Source organism: Trachurus trachurus (genome assembly GCF_905171665.1).
Source record: "Trachurus trachurus genome assembly, chromosome: 17".
Lineage (NCBI taxonomy): Eukaryota > Metazoa > Chordata > Actinopteri > Carangiformes > Carangidae > Trachurus > Trachurus trachurus.
The window spans coordinates 25,662,454-25,686,759 of record NC_139900.1 but is presented as its reverse complement, the minus strand read 5'-3'; the positions used below and the strand labels follow the sequence as shown (position 1 = coordinate 25,686,759).

Genomic DNA, 24,306 nt, shown 5'->3' with positions numbered 1-24,306 from the left:
ACTGAAGATCTAAAGGTCCCTGGTTCGATCCCGGGTTTCGGCAGAGAGTAGCGTTCACAAGGATGTGAAATCTTTACCTGAATGAATGTCTCCAAATGTGCCACTCCAGAGCCTCCATATCAGCAGGTTTCATGCCAAAATAGCCCACTTGTTCTGTGGATACAACAAAGACTGGATAGGGGGAAGGATGAATTGGCAAATGCCACCCTCAAATCTCAGGTGGAGTCAGGTGCTTTGCTCACTTTCCAGTTTTTATAATGTGTTACTTGTTTTACACAAATGTTTCCAAGTGTGCCACTCTAGAGCCTCCATATCTGCGGATTTCATGCCGAAATAGCTCAGTTGGGAGAGCGTTAGACTGAAGATCTAAAGGTCCCTGGTTCGATCCCGGGTTTCGGCAGAGAGTAGTGTTCACGAGGATGTGAAATCTTTACCTGAATGAATGTCTCCAAATGTGCCACTCCAGAGCCTCCATATCAGCAGGTTTCGTGCCAAAACAGCCCACTTGTTCTGTGGATACAACAAAGACTTGAGAGGGGGAAGGATGAATTGGCAAATACCACCCACAAATCTCAGGTGCATTCAGGTGCTTTGCTCACTTTCCAGTTTTTGTAATGTGTTACTTGTTTTACACAAATGTTTCCAAGTGTGCCACTCCAGAGCCCCCATATTGGTCGGCTTTATGCCGAAATAGCTCAGTTGGGAGAGCGTTAGACTGAAGATCTAAAGGTCCCTGGTTCGATCCCGGGTTTCGGCACAGAGTAGCGTTCACGAGGATGTGAAATCTTTACCTGAATGAATGTCTCCAAATGTGCCACTCCAGAGCCTCCATATCAGCAGGTTTCGTGCCAAAACAGCCCACTTGTTCTGTGGATACAACAAAGACTTGAGAGGGGGAAGGATGAATTGGCAAATACCACCCACAAATCTCAGGTGCAGTCAGGTGCTTTGCTCACTTTCCAGTTTTTGTAATGTGTTACTTGTTTTACACAAATGTTTCCAAGTGTGTCACTCTAGAGCCTCCATATCTGCAGATTTCATGCCGAAATAGCTCAGTTGGGAGAGCGTTAGACTGAAGATCTAAAGGTCCCTGGTTCAATCTCGGGTTTCGGCAGAGAGTAGCGTTCACGAGGATGTGAAATCTTTACCTGAATGAATGTCTCCAAATGTGCCACTCCAGAGCCTCCATATCAGCAGGTTTCATGCCGAAATAGCTCAGTTGGGAGAGCGTTAGACTGAAGATCTAAAGGTCCCTGGTTCAATCCCGGGTTTCGGCACAGAGTAGCGTTCACGAGGATGTGAACTCTTTACCTGAATGAATGTCTCCAAATGTGCCACTCCAGAGCCTCCATATCAGCAGGTTTCGTGCCAAAACAGCCCACTTGTTCTGTGGATACAACAAAGACTTGAGAGGGGGAAGGATGAATTGGCAAATACCACCCACAAATCTCAGGTGCATTCAGGTGCTTTGCTCACTTTCCAGTTTTTGTAATGTGTTACTTGTTTTACACAAATGTTTCCAAGTGTGCCACTCCAGAGCCCCCATATTGGTCAGATTTATGCCGAAATAGCTCAGTTGGGAGAGCGTTAGACTGAAGATCTAAAGGTCCCTGGTTCGATCCCGGGTTTCGGCAGAGAGTAGCGTTCACGAGGATGTGAAATCTTTACCTGAATGAATGTCTCCAAATGTGCCACTCCAGAGCCTCCATATCAGCAGGTTTCATGCCAAAATAGCCCACTTGTTCTGTGGATACAACAAAGACTGGATAGGGGGAAGGATGAATTGGCAAATGCCACCCACAAATCTCAGGTAGAGTCAGGTGCTTTGCTCACTTTCCAGTTTTTGTAATGTGTTACTTGTTTTACACAAATGTTTCCAAGTGTGCCACTCTAGAGCCTCCATATCAGCAGGTTTCATGCCGAAATAGCTCAGTTGGGAGAGCGTTAGACTGAAGATCTAAAGGTCCCTGGTTTGATCCCGGGTTTCGGCAGAGAGTAGCGTTCACGAGGATGTGAAATCTTTACCTGAATGAATGTCTCCAAATGTGCCACTCCAGAGCCTCCATATCAGCAGGTTTCATACCGAAATAGCCCACTTGTTCTGTGGATACAACAAAGACTGGATAGGGGGAAGGATGAATTGGCAAATGCCACCCACAAATCTCAGGTAGAGTCAGGTGCTTTGCTCACTTTCCAGTTTTTGTAATGTGTTACTTGTTTTACACAAATGTTTCCAAGTGTGCCACTCTAGAGCCTCCGTATCTGCAGATTTCATGCCGAAATAGCTCAGTTGGGAGAGCGTTAGACTGAAGATCTAAAGGTCCCTGGTTCGATCCCGGGTTTCGGCAGAGAGTAGCGTTCACGAGGATGTGAAATCTTTACCTGAATGAATGTCTCCAAATGTGCCACTCCAGAGCCTCCATATCAGCAGGTTTCATGCCAAAATAGCCCACTTGTTCTGTGGATACAACAAAGACTGGATAGGGGGAAGGATGAATTGGCAAATGCCACCCACAAATCTCAGGTAGAGTCAGGTGCTTTGCTCACTTTCCAGTTTTTGTAATGTGTTACTTGTTTTACACAAATGTTTCCAAGTGTGCCACTCTACAGCCTCCATATCAGCAGGTTTCATGCCGAAATAGCTCAGTTGGGAGAGCGTTAGACTGAAGATCTAAAGGTCCCTGGTTTGATCCCGGGTTTCGGCAGAGAGTAGCGTTCACGAGGATATGAAATCTTTACCTGAATGAATGTCTCCAAATGTGCCACTCCAGAGCCTCCATATCAGCAGGTTTCATGCCAAAATAGCCCACTTGTTCTGTGGATACAACAAAGACTGGATAGGGGGAAGGATGAATTGGCAAATGCCACCCACAAATCTCAGGTGGAGTCAGGTGCTTTGCTCACTTTCCAGTTTTTATAATGTGTTACTTGTTTTACACAAATGTTTCCAAGTGTGCCACTCCAGAGCCCCCATATCAGCAGGTTTCATGCCGAAATAGCTCAGTTGGGAGAGCGTTAGACTGAAGATCTAAAGGTCCCTGGTTCGATCCCGGGTTTCGGCAGAGAGTAGCGTTCACGAGGATGTGAAATCTTTACCTGAATGAATGTCTCCAAATGTGCCACTCCAGAGCCTCCATATCAGCAGGTTTCGTGCCAAAACAGCCCACTTGTTCTGTGGATACAACAAAGACTGGATAGGGGGAAGGATGAATTGGCAAATGCCACCCACAAATCTCAGGTGGAGTCAGGTGCTTTGCTCACTTTCCAGTTTTTATAATGTGTTACTTGTTTTACACAAATGTTTCCAAGTGTGCCACTCCAGAGCCCCCATATCAGCAGGTTTCATGCCGAAATAGCTCAGTTGGGAGAGCGTTAGACTGAAGATCTAAAGGTCCCTGGTTCGATCCCGGGTTTCGGCAGAGAGTAGCGTTCACGAGGATATGAAATCTTTACCTGAATGAATGTCTCCAAATGTGCCACTCCAGAGCCTCCATATCAGCAGGTTTCATGCCAAAATAGCCCACTTGTTCTGTGGATACAACAAAGACTGGATAGGGGGAAGGATGAATTGGCAAATGCCACCCACAAATCTCAGGTAGAGTCAGGTGCTTTGCTCACTTTCCAGTTTTTGTAATGTGTTACTTGTTTTACACAAATGTTTCCAAGTGTGCCACTCTAGAGCCTCCATATCAGCAGGTTTCATGCCGAAATAGCTCAGTTGGGAGAGCGTTAGACTGAAGATCTAAAGGTCCCTGGTTCGATCCCGGGTTTCGGCAGAGAGTAGCATTCATGAGGATGTGAAATCTTTACCTGAATTAATGTCTCCAAATGTGCCACTCCAGAGCCTCCATATCAGCAGGTTTCATGCCAAAATAGCCCACTTGTTCTGTGGATACAACAAAGACTGGATAGGGGGAAGGATGAATTGGCAAATACCACCCACAAATCTCAGGTGCAGTCAGGTGCTTTGCTCACTTTCCAGTTTTTGTAATGTGTTACTTGTTTTACACAAATGTTTCCAAGTGTGCCACTCTAGAGCCTCCATATCAGCAGGTTTCATGCCGAAATAGCTCAGTTGGGAGAGCGTTAGACTGAAGATCTAAAGGTCCCTGGTTCGATCCCGGGTTTCGGCAGAGAGTAGCGTTCACGAGGATGTGAAATCTTTACCTGAATGAATGTCTCCAAATGTGCCACTCCAGAGCCTCCATATCAGCAGGTTTCGTGCCAAAACAGCCCACTTGTTCTGTGGATACAACAAAGACTGGATAGGGGGAAGGATGAATTGGCAAATGCCACCCACAAATCTCAGGTGGAGTCAGGTGCTTTGCTCACTTTCCAGTTTTTATAATGTGTTACTTGTTTTACACAAATGTTTCCAAGTGTGCCACTCCAGAGCCCCCATATCAGCAGGTTTCATGCCGAAATAGCCCACTTGGGAGAGCGTTAGACTGAAGATCTAAAGGTCCCTGGTTCGATCCCGGGTTTCGGCAGAGAGTAGCGTTCACGAGGATGTGAATTCTTTACCTGAATGAATGTCTCCAAGTGTGCCACTCCAGAGCCTCCATATCAGCAGGTTTCGTGCCAAAACAGCCCACTTGTTCTGTGGATACAACAAAGACTGGATAGGGGGAAGGATGAATTGGCAAATGCCACCCACAAATCTCAGGTGGAGTCAGGTGCTTTGCTCACTTTCCAGTTTTTATAATGTGTTACTTGTTTTACACAAATGTTTCCAAGTGTGCCACTCCAGAGCCCCCATATCAGCAGGTTTCATGCCGAAATAGCTCAGTTGGGAGAGCGTTAGACTGAAGATCTAAAGGTCCCTGGTTCGATCCCGGGTTTCGGCAGAGAGTAGCGTTCACGAGGATATGAAATCTTTACCTGAATGAATGTCTCCAAATGTGCCACTCCAGAGCCTCCATATCAGCAGGTTTCATGCCAAAATAGCCCACTTGTTCTGTGGATACAACAAAGACTGGATAGGGGGAAGGATGAATTGGCAAATGCCACCCACAAATCTCAGGTAGAGTCAGGTGCTTTGCTCACTTTCCAGTTTTTGTAATGTGTTACTTGTTTTACACAAATGTTTCCAAGTGTGCCACTCTAGAGCCTCCATATCAGCAGGTTTCATGCCGAAATAGCTCAGTTGGGAGAGCGTTAGACTGAAGATCTAAAGGTCCCTGGTTCGATCCCGGGTTTCGGCAGAGAGTAGCATTCATGAGGATGTGAAATCTTTACCTGAATTAATGTCTCCAAATGTGCCACTCCAGAGCCTCCATATCAGCAGGTTTCATGCCAAAATAGCCCACTTGTTCTGTGGATACAACAAAGACTGGATAGGGGGAAGGATGAATTGGCAAATACCACCCACAAATCTCAGGTGCAGTCAGGTGCTTTGCTCACTTTCCAGTTTTTGTAATGTGTTACTTGTTTTACACAAATGTTTCCAAGTGTGCCACTCTAGAGCCTCCATATCAGCAGGTTTCATGCCGAAATAGCTCAGTTGGGAGAGCGTTAGACTGAAGATCTAAAGGTCCCTGGTTCGATCCCGGGTTTCGGCAGAGAGTAGCGTTCACGAGGATGTGAAATCTTTACCTGAATGAATGTCTCCAAATGTGCCACTCCAGAGCCTCCATATCAGCAGGTTTCGTGCCAAAACAGCCCACTTGTTCTGTGGATACAACAAAGACTGGATAGGGGGAAGGATGAATTGGCAAATGCCACCCACAAATCTCAGGTGGAGTCAGGTGCTTTGCTCACTTTCCAGTTTTTATAATGTGTTACTTGTTTTACACAAATGTTTCCAAGTGTGCCACTCCAGAGCCCCCATATCAGCAGGTTTCATGCCGAAATAGCTCAGTTGGGAGAGCGTTAGACTGAAGATCTAAAGGTCCCTGGTTCGATCCCGGGTTTCGGCAGAGAGTAGCGTTCACGAGGATGTGAAATCTTTACCTGAATGAATGTCTCCAAATGTGCCACTCCAGAGCCTCCATATCAGCAGGTTTCGTGCCAAAACAGCCCACTTGTTCTGTGGATACAACAAAGACTGGATAGGGGGAAGGATGAATTGGCAAATGCCACCCACAAATCTCAGGTGGAGTCAGGTGCTTTGCTCACTTTCCAGTTTTTATAATGTGTTACTTGTTTTACACAAATGTTTCCAAGTGTGCCACTCCAGAGCCCCCATATCAGCAGGTTTCATGCCGAAATAGCTCAGTTGGGAGAGCGTTAGACTGAAGATCTAAAGGTCCCTGGTTCGATCCCGGGTTTCGGCAGAGAGTAGCGTTCACGAGGATATGAAATCTTTACCTGAATGAATGTCTCCAAATGTGCCACTCCAGAGCCTCCATATCAGCAGGTTTCGTGCCAAAACAGCCCACTTGTTCTGTGGATACAACAAAGACTGGATAGGGGGAAGGATGAATTGGCAAATGCCACCCACAAATCTCAGGTAGAGTCAGGTGCTTTGCTCACTTTCCAGTTTTTGTAATGTGTTACTTGTTTTACACAAATGTTTCCAAGTGTGCCACTCTAGAGCCTCCATATCAGCAGGTTTCATGCCGAAATAGCTCAGTTGGGAGAGCGTTAGACTGAAGATCTAAAGGTCCCTGGTTCGATCCCGGGTTTCGGCAGAGAGTAGCATTCATGAGGATGTGAAATCTTTACCTGAATTAATGTCTCCAAATGTGCCACTCCAGAGCCTCCATATCAGCAGGTTTCATGCCAAAATAGCCCACTTGTTCTGTGGATACAACAAAGACTGGATAGGGGGAAGGATGAATTGGCAAATACCACCCACAAATCTCAGGTGCAGTCAGGTGCTTTGCTCACTTTCCAGTTTTTGTAATGTGTTACTTGTTTTACACAAATGTTTCCAAGTGTGCCACTCTAGAGCCTCCATATCAGCAGGTTTCATGCCGAAATAGCTCAGTTGGGAGAGCGTTAGACTGAAGATCTAAAGGTCTCTGGTTCGATCCCGGGTTTCGGCACAGAGTAGCGTTCACGAGGATGTGAAATCTTTACCTGAATGAATGTCTCCAAATGTGCCACTCCAGAGCCTCCATATCAGCAGGTTTCATGCCAAAATTGCCCACTTGTTCTGTGGATACAACAAAGACTGGATAGGGGGAAGGATGAATTGGCAAATGCCACCCACAAGAGAGAGTAGCGTTCATGAGGATGTGAAATCTTTACCTGAATGAATGTCTCCAAATGTGCCACTCCAGAACTCTGTGGATACAACAAAGACTTGAGAGGGGGAAGGATGAATTGGCAAATACCACCCACAAATCTCAGGTGCAGTCAGGTGCTTTGCTCACTTTCCAGTTTTTGTAATGTGTTACTTGTTTTACACAAATGTTTCCAAGTGTGCCACTCCAGAGCCCCCATAGTGGTCGGATTTATGCCAAAACAGCCCACTTGTTCTGTGGATACAACAAAGACTGGATAGGGGGAAGGATGAATTGGCAAATGCCACCCACAAATCTCAGGTGCAGTCAGGTGCTTTGCTCACTTTCCAGTTTTTGTAATGTGTTACTTGTTTTACACAAATGTTTCCAAGTGTGCCACTCTAGAGCCTCCATATCTGCAGATTTCATGCCGAAATAGCTCAGTTGGGAGAGCGTTAGACTGAAGATCTAAAGGTCCCTGGTTCGATCCCGGGTTTCGGCAGAGAGTAGCGTTCATGAGGATGTGAAATCTTTACCTGAATGAATGTCTCCAAATGTGCCACTCCAGAGCCTCCATATCAGCAGGTTTCGTGCCAAAACAGCCCACTTGTTCTGTGGATACAACAAAGACTTGAGAGGGGGAAGGATGAATTGGCAAATACCACCCACAAATCTCAGGTGCATTCAGGTGCTTTGCTCACTTTCCAGTTTTTGTAATGTGTTACTTGTTTTACACAAATGTTTCCAAGTGTGCCACTCCAGAGCCCCCATATCAGCAGGTTTCATGCCGAAATAGCCCACTTGTTCTGTGGATACAACAAAGACTGGATAGGGGGAAGGATGAATTGGCAAATGCCACCCACAAATCTCAGGTGGAGTCAGGTGCTTTGCTCACTTTCCAGTTTTTGTAATGTGTTACTTGTTTTACACAAATGTTTCCAAGTGTGCCAATCTAGAGCCTCCATATCAGAAGGTTTCATGCCGAAATAGCTCAGTTGGGAGAGCGTTAGACTGAAGATCTAAAGGTCCCTGGTTCGATCCCGGGTTTCGGCAGAGAGTAGCGTTCATGAGGATGTGAAATCTTTACCTGAATGAATGTCTCCAAATGTGCCACTCCAGAGCCTCCATATCAGCAGGTTTCATGCCAAAATTGCCCACTTGTTCTGTGGATACAACAAAGACTGGATAGGGGGAAGGATGAATTGGCAAATGCCACCCACAAATCTCAGGTAGAGTCAGGTGCTTTGCTCACTTTCCAGTTTTTGTAATGTGTTACTTGTTTTACACAAATGTTTCCAAGTGTGCCACTCTAGAGCCTCCATATCAGCAGGTTTCATGCCGAAATAGCTCAGTTGGGAGAGCGTTAGACTGAAGATCTAAAGGTCCCTGGTTCGATCCCGGGTTTCGGCAGAGAGTAGCGTTCATGAGGATGTGAAATCTTTACCTGAATGAATGTCTCCAAATGTGCCACTCCAGAGCCTCCATATCAGCAGGTTTCATGCCAAAATTGCCCACTTGTTCTGTGGATACAACAAAGACTGGATAGGGGGAAGGATGAATTGGCAAATGCCACCCACAAATCTCAGGTAGAGTCAGGTGCTTTGCTCACTTTCCAGTTTTTGTAATGTGTTACTTGTTTTACACAAATGTTTCCAAGTGTGCCACTCCAGAGCCCCCATATCAGCAGGTTTCATGCCGAAATAGCTCAGTTGGGAGAGCGTTAGACTGAAGATCTAAAGGTCCCTGGTTCGATCCCGGGTTTCGGCAGAGAGTAGCGTTCACGAGGATGTGAAATCTTTACCTGAATGAATGTCTCCAAATGTGCCACTCCAGAGCCTCCATATCAGCAGGTTTCGTGCCAAAACAGCCCACTTGTTCTGTGGATACAACAAAGACTTGAGAGGGGGAAGGATGAATTGGCAAATACCACCCACAAATCTCAGGTGCATTCAGGTGCTTTGCTCACTTTCCAGTTTTTGTAATGTGTTACTTGTTTTACACAAATGTTTCCAAGTGTGCCACTCCAGAGCCCCCATATCAGCAGGTTTCATGCCGAAATAGCTCAGTTGGGAGAGCGTTAGACTGAAGATCTAAAGGTCCCTGGTTCGATCCCGGGTTTCGGCAGAGAGTAGCGTTCATGAGGATGTGAAATCTTTACCTGAATGAATGTCTCCAAATGTGCCACTCCAGAGCCTCCATATCAGCAGGTTTCATGCCAAAATAGCCCACTTGTTCTGTGGATACAACAAAGACTGGATAGGGGGAAGGATGAATTGGCAAATGCCACCCACAAATCTCAGGTGGAGTCAGGTGCTTTGCTCACTTTCCAGTTTTTGTAATGTGTTACTTGTTTTACACAAATGTTTCCAAGTGTGCCAATCTAGAGCCTCCATATCAGAAGGTTTCATGCCGAAATAGCTCAGTTGGGAGAGCGTTAGACTGAAGATCTAAAGGTCCCTGGTTCGATCCCGGGTTTCGGCAGAGAGTAGCGTTCATGAGGATGTGAAATCTTTACCTGAATGAATGTCTCCAAATGTGCCACTCCAGAGCCTCCATATCAGCAGGTTTCGTGCCAAAACAGCCCACTTGTTCTGTGGATACAACAAAGACTTGAGAGGGGGAAGGATGAATTGGCAAATACCACCCACAAATCTCAGGTGCATTCAGGTGCTTTGCTCACTTTCCAGTTTTTGTAATGTGTTACTTGTTTTACACAAATGTTTCAACAGCCCACTTGTTCTGTGGATACAACAAAGACTGGATAGGGGGAAGGATGAATTGGCAAATGCCACCCACAAATCTCAGGTGGAGTCAGGTGCTTTGCTCACTTTCCAGTTTTTGTAATGTGTTACTTGTTTTACACAAATGTTTCCAAGTGTGCCACTCTAGAGCCTCCATATCAGCAGGTTTCATGCCGAAATAGCTCAGTTGGGAGAGCGTTAGACTGAAGATCTAAAGGTCCCTGGTTCGATCCCGGGTTTCGGCAGAGAGTAGCGTTCACGAGGATGTGAAATCTTTACCTGAATGAATGTCTCCAAATGTGCCACTCCAGAGCCTCCATATCAGCAGGTTTCATGCCAAAATTGCCCACTTGTTCTGTGGATACAACAAAGACTGGATAGGGGGAAGGATGAATTGGCAAATGCCACCCACAAATCTCAGGTAGAGTCAGGTGCTTTGCTCACTTTCCAGTTTTTGTAATGTGTTACTTGTTTTACACAAATGTTTCCAAGTGTGCCACTCTAGAGCCTCCATATCAGCAGGTTTCATGCCGAAATAGCTCAGTTGGGAGAGCGTTAGACTGAAGATCTAAAGGTCCCTGGTTCGATCCCGGGTTTCGGCAGAGAGTAGCGTTCATGAGGATGTGAAATCTTTACCTGAATGAATGTCTCCAAATGTGCCACTCCAGAGCCTCCATATCAGCAGGTTTCATGCCAAAATTGCCCACTTGTTCTGTGGATACAACAAAGACTGGATAGGGGGAAGGATGAATTGGCAAATGCCACCCACAAATCTCAGGTAGAGTCAGGTGCTTTGCTCACTTTCCAGTTTTTGTAATGTGTTACTTGTTTTACACAAATGTTTCCAAGTGTGCCACTCCAGAGCCCTCATAGTGGTCGGATTTATGCCAAAACAGCCCACTTGTTCTGTGGATACAACAAAGACTGGATAGGGGGAAGGATGAATTGGCAAATGCCACCCACAAATCTCAGGTGCAGTCAGGTGCTTTGCTCACTTTCCAGTTTTTGTAATGTGTTACTTGTTTTACACAAATGTTTCCAAGTGTGCCACTCCAGAGCCCCCATAGTGGTCGGATTTATGCCAAAACAGCCCACTTGTTCTGTGGATACAACAAAGACTGGATAGGGGGAAGGATGAATTGGCAAATGCCACCCACAAATCTCAGGTGCAGTCAGGTGCTTTGCTCAATTTCCAGTTTTTGTAATGTGTTACTTGTTTTACACAAATGTTTCCAAGTGTGCCACTCCAGAGCCCCCATATCAGCAGGTTTCATGCCGAAATAGCTCAGTTGGGAGAGCGTTAGACTGAAGATCTAAAGGTCCCTGGTTCGATCCCGGGTTTCGGCAGAGAGTAGCGTTCACGAGGATATGAAATCTTTACCTGAATGAATGTCTCCAAATGTGCCACTCCAGAGCCTCCATATCAGCAGGTTTCATGCCAAAATAGCCCACTTGTTCTGTGGATACAACAAAGACTGGATAGGGGGAAGGATGAATTGGCAAATGCCACCCACAAATCTCAGGTGGAGTCAGGTGCTTTGCTCACTTTCCAGTTTTTATAATGTGTTACTTGTTTTACACAAATGTTTCCAAGTGTGCCACTCCAGAGCCCCCATATCAGCAGGTTTCATGCCGAAATAGCTCAGTTGGGAGAGCGTTAGACTGAAGACCTAAAGGTCCCTGGTTCGATCCCGGGTTTCGGCACAGAGTAGCGTTCACGAGGATGTGAAATCTTTACCTGAATGAATGTCTCCAAATGTGCCACTCCAGAGCCTCCATATCAGCAGGTTTCGTGCCAAAACAGCCCACTTGTTCTGTGGATACAACAAAGACTTGAGAGGGGGAAGGATGAATTGGCAAATACCACCCACAAATCTCAGGTGCATTCAGGTGCTTTGCTCACTTTCCAGTTTTTGTAATGTGTTACTTGTTTTACACAAATGTTTCAACAGCCCACTTGTTCTGTGGATACAACAAAGACTGGATAGGGGGAAGGATGAATTGGCAAATGCCACCCACAAATCTCAGGTAGAGTCAGGTGCTTTGCTCACTTTCCAGTTTTTATAATGTGTTACTTGTTTTACACAAATGTTTCCAAGTGTGCCACTCCAGAGCCCCCATATCAGCAGGTTTCATGCCGAAATAGCTCAGTTGGGAGAGCGTTAGACTGAAGATCTAAAGGTCCCTGGTTCGATCCCGGGTTTCGGCACAGAGCGTTAGACTGAAGATCTAAAGGTCCCTGGTTCGATCCCGGGTTTCGGCACAGAGTAGCGTTCACGAGGATGTGAAATCTTTACCTGAATGAATGTCTCCAAATGTGCCACTCCAGAGCCTCCATATCAGCAGGTTTCGTGCCAAAACAGCCCACTTGTTCTGTGGATACAACAAAGACTGGATAGGGGGAAGGATGAATTGGCAAATGCCACCCACAAATCTCAGGTAGAGTCAGGTGCTTTGCTCACTTTCCAGTTTTTGTAATGTGTTACTTGTTTTACACAAATGTTTCCAAGTGTGCCACTCTAGAGCCTCCATATCAGCAGGTTTCATGCCGAAATAGCTCAGTTGGGAGAGCGTTAGACTGAAGATCTAAAGGTCCCTGGTTCGATCCCGGGTTTCGGCAGAGAGTAGCGTTCATGAGGATGTGAAATCTTTACCTGAATGAATGTCTCCAAATGTGCCACTCCAGAACTCTGTGGATACAACAAAGACTTGAGAGGGGGAAGGATGAATTGGCAAATACCACCCACAAATCTCAGGTGCAGTCAGGTGCTTTGCTCACTTTCCAGTTTTTGTAATGTGTTACTTGTTTTACACAAATGTTTCCAAGTGTGCCACTCCAGAGCCCTCATAGTGGTCGGATTTATGCCAAAACAGCCCACTTGTTCTGTGGATACAACAAAGACTGGATAGGGGGAAGGATGAATTGGCAAATGCCACCCACAAATCTCAGGTGCAGTCAGGTGCTTTGCTCACTTTCCAGTTTTTGTAATGTGTTACTTGTTTTACACAAATGTTTCCAAGTGTGCCACTCCAGAGCCCCCATAGTGGTCGGATTTATGCCAAAACAGCCCACTTGTTCTGTGGATACAACAAAGACTGGATAGGGGGAAGGATGAATTGGCAAATGCCACCCACAAATCTCAGGTGCAGTCAGGTGCTTTGCTCAATTTCCAGTTTTTGTAATGTGTTACTTGTTTTACACAAATGTTTCCAAGTGTGCCACTCCAGAGCCCCCATATCAGCAGGTTTCATGCCGAAATAGCTCAGTTGGGAGAGCGTTAGACTGAAGAACTAAAGGTCCCTGGTTCGATCCCGGGTTTCGGCAGAGAGTAGCGTTCATGAGGATGTGAAATCTTTACCTGAATTAATGTCTCCAAATGTGCCACTCCAGAGCCTCCATATCAGCAGGTTTCATGCCAAAATAGCCCACTTGTTCTGTGGATACAACAAAGACTGGATAGGGGGAAGGATGAATTGGCAAATACCACCCACAAATCTCAGGTGGAGCCAGGTGCTTTGCTCACTTTCCAGTTTTTATAATGTGTTACTTGTTTTACACAAATGTTTCCAAGTGTGCCACTCCAGAGCCCCCATATCAGCAGGTTTCATGCCGAAATAGCTCAGTTGGGAGAGCGTTAGACTGAAGATCTAAAGGTCCCTGGTTCGATCCCGGGTTTCGGCAGAGAGTAGCGTTCACGAGGATGTGAAATCTTTACCTGAATGAATGTCTCCAAATGTGCCACTCCAGAGCCTCCATATCAGCAGGTTTCATGCCAAAATAGCCCACTTGTTCTGTGGATACAACAAAGACTGGATAGGGGGAAGGATGAATTGGCAAATACCACCCACAAATTTCAGGTGCAGTCAGGTGCTTTGCTCACTTTCCAGTTTTTGTAATGTGTTACTTGTTTTACACAAATGTTTCCAAGTGTGCCACTCTAGAGCCTCCATATCAGCAGGTTTCATGCCGAAATAGCTCAGTTGGGAGAGCGTTAGACTGAAGATCTAAAGGTCCCTGGTTCGATCCCGGGTTTCGGCAGAGAGTAGCGTTCATGAGGATGTGAAATCTTTACCTGAATGAATGTCTCCAAATGTGCCACTCCAGAGCCTCCATATCAGCAGGTTTCATGCCAAAATAGCCCACTTGTTCTGTGGATACAACAAAGACTGGATAGGGGGAAGGATGAATTGGCAAATGCCACCCACAAATCTCAGGTGGAGTCAGGTGCTTTGCTCACTTTCCAGTTTTTATAATGTGTTACTTGTTTTACACAAATGTTTCCAAGTGTGCCACTCCAGAGCCCCCATATCAGCAGGTTTCATGCCGAAATAGCTCAGTTGGGAGAGCGTTAGACTGAAGATCTAAAGGTCCCTGGTTCGATCCCGGGTTTCGGCAGAGAGTAGCGTTCACGAGGATATGAAATCTTTACCTGAATGAATGTCTCCAAATGTGCCACTCCAGAGCCTCCATATCAGCAGGTTTCATGCCAAAATAGCCCACTTGTTCTGTGGATACAACAAAGACTGGATAGGGGGAAGGATGAATTGGCAAATGCCACCCACAAATCTCAGGTGGAGTCAGGTGCTTTGCTCACTTTCCAGTTTTTATAATGTGTTACTTGTTTTACACAAATGTTACCAAGTGTGCCACTCCAGAGCCCCCATATCAGCAGGTTTCATGCCGAAATAGCTCAGTTGGGAGAGCGTTAGACTGAAGATCTAAAGGTCCCTGGTTCGATCCCGGGTTTCGGCAGAGAGTAGCGTTCACGAGGATGTGAAATCTTTACCTGAATGAATGTCTCCAAATGTGCCACTCCAGAGCCTCCATATCAGCAGGTTTCATGCCAAAATAGCCCACTTGTTCTGTGGATACAACAAAGACTGGATAGGGGGAAGGATGAATTGGCAAATGCCACCCACAAATCTCAGGTGGAGTCAGGTGCTTTGCTCACTTTCCAGTTTTTATAATGTGTTACTTGTTTTACACAAATGTTTCCAAGTGTGCCACTCCAGAGCCCCCATATCAGCAGGTTTCATGCCGAAATAGCTCAGTTGGGAGAGCGTTAGACTGAAGATCTAAAGGTCCCTGGTTCGATCCCGGGTTTCGGCAGAGAGTAGCGTTCACGAGGATGTGAAATCTTTACCTGAATGAATGTCTCCAAATGTGCCACTCCAGAGCCTCCATATCAGCAGGTTTCATGCCAAAATAGCCCACTTGTTCTGTGGATACAACAAAGACTGGATAGGGGGAAGGATGAATTGGCAAATACCACCCACAAATTTCAGGTGCAGTCAGGTGCTTTGCTCACTTTCCAGTTTTTGTAATGTGTTACTTGTTTTACACAAATGTTTCCAAGTGTGCCACTCTAGAGCCTCCATATCAGCAGGTTTCATGCCGAAATAGCTCAGTTGGGAGAGCGTTAGATTGAAGATCTAAAGGTCCCTGGTTCGATCCCGGGTTTCGGCAGAGAGTAGCGTTCATGAGGATGTGAAATCTTTACCTGAATGAATGTCTCCAAATGTGCCACTCCAGAACTCTGTGGATACAACAAAGACTTGAGAGGGGGAAGGATGAATTGGCAAATGCCACCCACAAATCTCAGGTGGAGCCAAAACAGCCCACTTGTTCTGTGGATACAACAAAGACTGGATAGGGGGAAGGATGAATTGGCAAATGCCACCCACAAATCTCAGGTGGAGTCAGGTGCTTTGCTCACTTTCCAGTTTTTATAATGTGTTACTTGTTTTACACAAATGTTTCCAAGTGTGCCACTCCAGAGCCCCCATATCAGCAGGTTTCATGCCGAAATAGCTCAGTTGGGAGAGCGTTAGACTGAAGATCTAAAGGTCCCTGGTTCGATCCCGGGTTTCGGCAGAGAGTAGCGTTCACGAGGATATGAAATCTTTACCTGAATGAATGTCTCCAAATGTGCCACTCCAGAGCCTCCATATCAGCAGGTTTCATGCCAAAATAGCCCACTTGTTCTGTGGATACAACAAAGACTGGATAGGGGGAAGGATGAATTGGCAAATGCCACCCACAAATCTCAGGTGGAGTCAGGTGCTTTGCTAACTTTCCAGTTTTTATAATGTGTTACTTGTTTTACACAAATGTTTCCAAGTGTGCCACTCCAGAGCCCCCATATCAGCAGGTTTCATGCCGAAATAGCTCAGTTGGGAGAGCGTTAGACTGAAGATCTAAAGGTCCCTGGTTCGATCCCGGGTTTCGGCAGAGAGTAGCGTTCACGAGGATGTGAAATCTTTACCTGAATGAATGTCTCCAAATGTGCCACTCCAGAGCCTCCATATCAGCAGGTTTCGTGCCAAAACAGCCCACTTGTTCTGTGGATACAACAAAGACTGGATAGGGGGAAGGATGAATTGGCAAATGCCACCCACAAATCTCAGGTGGAGTCAGGTGCTTTGCTCACTTTCCAGTTTTTATAATGTGTTACTTGTTTTACACAAATGTTTCCAAGTGTGCCACTCCAGAGCCCCCATATCAGCAGGTTTCATGCCGAAATAGCTCAGTTGGGAGAGCGTTAGACTGAAGATCTAAAGGTCCCTGGTTCGATCCTGGGTTTCGGCAGGGAGTAGCTTTCATGAGGATGTGAAATCTTTACCTGAATGAATGTCTCCAAATGTGCCACTCCAGAACTCTGTGGATACAACAAAGAATTGAGAGGGGGAAGGATGAATTGGCAAATACCACCCACAAATCTCAGGTGCAGTCAGGTGCTTTGCTCACTTTCCAGTTTTTGTAATGTGTTACTTGTTTTACACAAATGTTTCCAAGTGTGCCACTCCAGAGCCCCCATATTGGTCAGATTTATGCCGAAATAGCTCAGTTGGGAGAGCGTTAGACTGAAGATCTAAAGGTCCCTGGTTCGATCCCGGGTTTCGGCAGAGAGTAGCGTTCACGAGGATGTGAAATCTTTACCTGAATGAATGTCTACAAATGTGCCACTCCAGAGCCTCCATATCAGCAGGTTTCATGCCAAAATAGCCCACTTGTTCTGTGGATACAACAAAGACTGGAGAGGGGGAAGGATGAATTGGCAAATGCCACCCACAAATCTCAGGTGGAGTCAGGTGCTTTGCTCACTTTCCAGTTTTTGTAATGTGTTACTTGTTTTACACAAATGTTTCCAAGTGTGCCACTCTAGAGCCCCCATATTGGTCGGATTTATGCCGAAATAGCTCAGTTGGGAGAGCGTTAGACTGAAGATCTAAAGGTCCCTGGTTCCATCCCGGGTTTCGGCAGAGAGTAGCGTTCACGAGGATGTGAAATCTTTACCTGAATGAATGTCTACAAATGTGCCACTCCAGAGCCTCCATATCAGCAGGTTTCATGCCGAAATAGCCCACTTGTTCTGTGGATACAACAAAGACTGGAGAGGGGGAAGGATGAATTGGCAAATACCACCCACAAATCTCAGGTGCAGTCAGGTGCTTTGCTCACTTTCCAGTTTTTGTAATGTGTTACTTGTTTTACACAAATGTTTCCAAGTGTGCCACTCTAGAGCCTCCATATCAGCAGGTTTCATGCCGAAATAGCTCAGTTGGGAGAGCGTTAGACTGAAGATCTAAAGGTCCCTGGTTCGATCCCGGGTTTCGGCAGAGAGTAGCGTTCACGAGGATGTGAAATCGTTACCTGAATGAACGACTCCAAATGTGCCACTCCAGAGCCTCCATATGAGCAGGTTTCATGCCCAAATAGCATACTTGTTCTGTGGATACAACAAAGACTGGAGAGGGGGAAGGATGAATTGGCAAATGCCACCCACAAATCTCAGGTGCAGTCAGGAGCTTTGCTCACTTTCCAGTTTTTGTAATGTGTTACTTGTTATACACAAATGTTTCCAAGTGTACCACTCGAGAGCCTCCATATTAGCAGGTTTCATACCGAAATAGCTCAATGGGCGAGCGTTAGACTGAAGATCTAAAGGTCCCTGGTTCAATCCCGGGTTTCGGCAGAGAGTAGCGTTCACAAGGCTGTGAAATACTTACCTGAATGTTTCAAAGTGTGCCACTCCAGAGCCTCCACATCAGCAGGTTCCATGCTAAAATAGCCCACTTGTTCTGTGGATACAACAAAGACTTGAGGGAGAAGCAGTATTGGCAAATGCTCAGGTGGAGCCAATTTTTGTGCTGTGAAATGCCACTCCAGAGCCTCTATTTCCCCTGCTTTCATGCCAAAATAGCCCACTTATTCAGTGGAGAGAATGGGTTTAACCGGACCGCGAGCCAGTGTTGCTACGTAAATCGACATAGTGACGCTTCGACACGTACTCCGCCTACCCCTTAAAGGTGTACAGAAAAGAAAATTGAATTTGAGCCCACTTTGGGTCATAAAATGAATGTGATAACTCATCTTTCAGACGTTGTAGGCCAAACTTTGTGCAAAATTCTATTTTTGAGTAAATCCGGGATGAAAGTGTGTATTTTTTTTTTCGCATTGGATAATGCAGGCGCACGGATTATACGTCAGCCTGTACACGATTCACCAGCCACTGATATTGGATCCGTCATCCGTCATTCAAACGTCTGAGACACGCACACACACACGGAGCTCGGGCTCGCCCCAAGCTTGGAATGTCCCGCCTGCTCGATAACGACCAATCAAATTCGTTTTCCTCACTCGGGTAAACTCGTGTTGCAGCTCGTGACAACTCGGCGCGACAAACAGGACAAACGGCCATTTCTGTACACCTTTAAGCAGGGTGGGAGGGTTACTTTAAAAAGTATTCCAGTACAATTACAAGTTACCTGTTAGAAAATGTAATTAGTAACTTACTCTAAGGATCACAAAATTTAAGTAATGTAACAGATTACATTTAGTTACTTTTGGATTACTTTAATACCAAACATGCAAATTCAGTCACGCAGCCATCACGCATCAATCCACGCAGAGGAAACAGGAAATGAAACGCACCGAGCATCCGCTAAATTTCAAAATAAAACACAATGGATAAACTCTCGACTGTAAATCATTACTTTATCAACATTAGTGACAGCCGCCGGTGTAACGGATGTGCACTCACTCCACCCATAAAAGACGTGCTAACCAACCCGCCAAGTGGTTGTCAACCTCTTGGCGAATTATATGGGTATCCGCGGGTCATTCCGACATACCGCCACTCCGACGTTGACGTCTAGTTGTCGTAATGGCGGCACTTCCATTGATTGAAAACGTCCCACCACTCTGACAATTTTTGTTTCCATTGTCGGAATGGCGGTACTTTCCTTTTTTGGGAAACGTTCCGCCATTCCGACATAAGGTCATTAAATGTGTAGGTTAATAATGATCACCGCCTCCGCCCATCTCTCTCCTCTAACAGCACTTTGACTCTGGTCAACGCCCTTGTCACATCCATCTCGATTATAAAATGCATTATTATTATTATTATTATTATTATTATTACTTATAGCCTATCCGCCTGCAGCAGTTGTGCCAGTTCCCCTTATATCCTTATTGTAAGGGAAATTGTTACAAACTGACATCGGAGTGTGTGATTGTAAATGGCGAGACTTTGTGTTTGTGTTTGTTTATTTATTAAGCTTCCACTGACTGTATCACATCTGTACACATGTCTTAAAACATGAAAAAAAAAAAAAAAAAAAGCCTCGTCGGAATGGCGGGACGAAACTGTCGGAATGGCAGGACGTTTGCATGTCGGAATGGTGGTATGTCTGAATGGTGACATGTCTGAATAGTAGAATGTCGGAATGGCGGTATGTCGGAGTGGCAGCATGTCGGAATGGCAGCATGTAACCCATTATATGCTGCTGTGGTGATGTGGGGACAGACAGAACTACTGCATAACAGGAGCAATAAAAAAGAAAATCTTCAGATTCATTCTTTTAGACCTAAAATATTAGGAAACTATGGGGAGCATACGTCAGTCCGACTGCCCAAAAGTCCGACGGCTCATTTCTGCGACTACCCATTCTACAGTGTTAAGGTTAGGTTTAGTGTAAGGTTAAGGGTAGGGCTACTTAAGTCGGAAAAGTGGGAGGTCGGACTAATGGACGTAAAAATAAAGAAATGTATGGTCGGAGAAATGGGTAGTCAGACAGACGTCATGCGCCCGGAAACTATAGCCCCTGGTTGAATTGTCCTTTGAAGAGGAACTATGCAGGATTTGTAGTATAACTATGCTACAGTCTTTTTCTGTTAAATGGCATGAAAAATCAGAAGGGCATGTTAATGCGATGTTCTTGCAGTTTGTTCTATATAAGAAGCTTTAGATCAAACCTACAAAATAAAGCTGAGGAAAAAACAGCTCTGTCCAGCATTTAGAACAATAACATTACATTTTACTGGATTTTCATGGTGACAAATGCTATTTTTTAGAACATGTGCTGCGGGCACCCCAGATCGTCCTCGCGGGCTACCAAGTGCCCGCAGGCACCACGTTGGTGACCCCTGAGCTAACGTTAGCTTCGGCAGGTTAGCACCAGCACAGGGACGGTTCGGACCCCCCCCCCCCCCCCCCACTCCGAAACACCGCTGTTCGGACCCTCGGACCCTCGCATTTAATTGCATAAATATTACTTCATGAAAACCTGTCAAATCTGTGTATTTTCACTAATCTACCTACAACACATTAGGAAGGCAAATCAAAAAACTTTAAAGCCATTTTTCTCAGTTTCACTGTTCGCGTAGTTACTGCGGTCTGGCTTAGCAGGGCAGAATAGATATCACACAAATGGACATCCAAGCCAGCGTTAATAGATCCATGCATTTACCGCAACTATGACAACTACTGAAACCATGGAAACGCAAATATACAATTCCTGTATCTGTAACACATTTCAGAATGAAATTTTAGAAAAGATGTCAGAGGTTTTTTCTGTTATTGGAGATGAAACAAAAGATCTGAGCAACTGCCATTAGTACTTAAGTACTACTAAAATGGTGCAGTTAATGAGTGCTTTTTAGATTTCCAGAGACCTAGGGAACTATGCAGCAGGACTCAGTGTCTGGAAAGATATGGCCATGATTTGAGTCTAATCTTGTAGGTCAAGGTTACGATGGGGCAGCAGTGATGTCTGGGAGATGCACTGGGGTTGCAGCGAGCAAGGATTAATCAGGATCATTACAATACACAGTGTCTCCACCTCGTTATTGACGATTCAGTGAAAGCAGTATCTGAGGTTGATATTATTATTTTTTTTTTGCATTGTTTCAAAAATTGTATGTATCTGGCTCGTATACGTTCATGAAAAGTGGATGTCAGTTCAAAGATACTTGAGCAATACGAGGCTGGCATGTAGGTACTGTGCCTGCAATCAATCAATCAATCAATCAATTTATTGAGAATCTATCTGATATAATCATGCCTGTGTTAATCCTGTGTTGTTTATTTAATAAGTAAGTAAGTACTTTATTTATATAGCGAACGAATACACAGAGTGCTTCACAGCGTACATAAAAACCATAATACAATAAATAACAATACGCGAATAAAAATAGAAAGTACTGTGCATGTTACAAAGGGACAGCAAAGATAAAAACAGAGGAAAACATCATGTGGCACTTGACCGGCACGAGGGGGTCAAGCCAAAACAATGTTAAATGAGAGGTGAGTCACACCCCACACCACCTAACACCCAAAAGCCCTTTTAAACAAAAGTGTCTTCAGTTGACCCTTGAAACACTCTGCCGACTGGGCAAATCTTAGCTCATTCTGGTTGCCCCCGTTTAATTTTCTCCCTATGTGCACCATCCCCTGAAAAGCCTACAACTGGCTGTGCAGTCACATGACACCAGTCCATCCAGTCCGGCATGGAAGCGACAGGGAGGACAGCTCTGACGCTGTACTCTGCCGTGTACAGTAATCCACTGTTACGTGATTATTGCTCTCACTGCTTCAGACCAGGCCCAAATTAAAGCACTATGGGCCTCGGAGCTAACCACTTTTTCAAGGCCCTCCATGCCACCACCACCAGGAATACATAACGCAGTAAGAACACTTAGAATAACTCCTACTCTGATTCGTCTCAAGGAGCGAGGTGTGGTTAATATACGGTAAACACAGATGTGTTTATTCCCACCACAACAAGAGTGAAATCCATTCAAATCCCCAGTTTACGTAATTAACATTATCAATGTGTGCAACACCTTCTCATCACAATCCATACCATCTACACAATCAGCTGTTATTAAAATCCAACTCATCAATAACAGAATCGCGATATTGGACCACCGAAGTTGGTGAGCCTCTCCGGTACAGTTATCCATCACTGCAGTTGAATTAGCCGCTAAACTGCTGGACGCAAAAACCGAGGGGGCGACTGTGTTTACAATTCACGAAAGCAACGTGAACGTACGTGCCGCTCATACTGAGTTACGCAATGAAGCAGCGTAGGTTAAGAGGCACAGGAGCTCTTTGCCTCTCCGAAACCCACTCAAGGCAGACCAGAACAATATTGGTCACACGTACAACACATAAAATAATATTGTCGTCTGGGGGCCGTTGCTCTCCTTGTCATCAGTGTTTGCAGCTTTGAAATATCCCATGAGCAGCATTTTTTTTTTTTTTTGGCGGGCATTGCAGTGGGCCATCTCTACGTCGTGGTGTTTTTATTTTTTTTCTCACTTCATGGTGAGAACTTTTTCTCTTAGCTCCCGCTCTTGCACCATGTAGCACACCTGTTTGGTGGGCAGCAGTGAAATGGATCTCGGCTGAAACACTTTCCCGCTGCACACGTTCCGGACATTGTTCTTTAGCATTTCATAACAAAAATAAAGACTGGTTTTCGGTATGAACCAGTATACCATACAGCCCTATGTATAGGGTATTAAAATAGATTTAATTTTGTGCGTCACCATTCTACAGTCTATGCCACCCACCCACCCCCACTGCCGCCCCAAGAAAAACATTCTAGACACGCCCCTGGGATCTGGTAAATCCAACTGTAACCCACAGGGATGAGTTGTGACTTCTCTCTCTCTGCCTCACAAGTTTTAAACCCTTGATTATTTGACAAACTATATGTTGTGTTATATCATACCTACTTTAATATATATATTTTATATTTTTTGAGTGTCAAGGAAATTCATGAAATCAAGTTCATATGACTGATATGTTATTGAAAAAAGCCTAATGTAATTTACAGTAATCTCGTACACACACACACACACACACACACAGTATATCTATGGTCGCATGAGTGTTTTCTTACCATGTACTCCATGTTTGCAGCGGGCGGGAAGACGCTGGCTCTGACTTGGTTGTGATAATCCAGGATCGCCACCATGTCGCTCTGACTGATGAACCGTTTCCGTCGCGTCCTGTGAACCTCGGCCGACGAGTCCAGTTTCATCACAGGGATCGAACCAGAGCCGGGCTGGTTCTGTAACTGCGGCGACCCGGTGAAGTTTACAACTCGCCCGCTGACACCGCACAGCAGAACCGCGCAAAACAGAAAATAAACATCCCTCATGTTTACACTTTTGTAATAATCCGATATGAGGTGAAATAAAAGAACTTGTCAGTGATGGTCCAGGTCCTGGAGCAGCAGTGAGGCTGAGAAGATGCTCTGCGCTGTGCTTTGAAAGGTGACCGGGTTCAGCCTGCCCCCACTTCTTTCAAAATAAAACACACACACGCTGGAGGGGTAAATAAAAGTGGAATAATATGACATGACTCAGAAGTCGTTTGGGAAACTTTATAGTAGATTAGACAACCACATTCCTCCTGCCCAGAGTGTAACTTTATAACCTGTTATCTCTGCTCTATTGAAAGACAAATGTTTACAAGTACAATATGTTGGAGACCTCAACCAACCACCTCTATGTCTCTTATAGTCACTGATTGAAAAGGAGAACCAATCAATTTATCAAGCTTATTTGTGAAATTATTGTATCTTTATTTATTTATTTATTTATTTTACTTTCTTTAAAAACGTCTGCTAGTTGCCAATTATTAAATCATTAATACAAACATTAAAGGGATAGTTCAACATTTTGGCAAATTGGCCCATTGCCATAATCGCTATAGTCATAGCAGTAGGTTCGTTACCTTTATTTGTCAGTGTAAGCTATTTTTAGAACGGAGGAGCGGAGCGGCAGGCTGTTCAGAGCTACACTATGGAGGCTAATGGAATTTCTTGGTTTCCCTCATCAAACTCATCAAATACAAAATCCCAAAACTCCAAAACGCTTTCGTGGACAAGTTGTGACCTGCACAACCACCACGCTATGAGATAATAATGGAACGTTACGAAACGGAGCCGTTTTCGAGGTAAATACAGAGTCTGCTTGCTGAAAAACTGTCCCTGAACGCAACGCGCATCAGCAGTTTTGCATGAATTTACCTCTAAAACAACTCTGTCTCGTAACGTTCTATTATTATCTCATAGCGTGGTGATTGTGCAGCTCACAACTT

At 45.1% G+C, this 24,306-nt stretch overlaps 1 protein-coding gene across 1 annotated transcript in view; it reads right to left on the bottom strand.

The window, feature by feature from the left end:
* Positions 1-23,362, bottom strand: part of LOC311000608 (peptidase inhibitor 15-A-like) — a gene marked incomplete at both ends in the record, with an annotated part of 92,114 nt that extends 68,752 nt beyond the window's left edge. The window contains one exon of the mRNA XM_083991347.1: positions 23,102-23,362. Coding sequence (XP_083847473.1) covers positions 23,102-23,362 — 261 coding nt within the window. The remainder of the gene's footprint in view (positions 1-23,101) is intronic.
* Between the last annotated feature and the right edge of the window lie 944 nt (positions 23,363-24,306).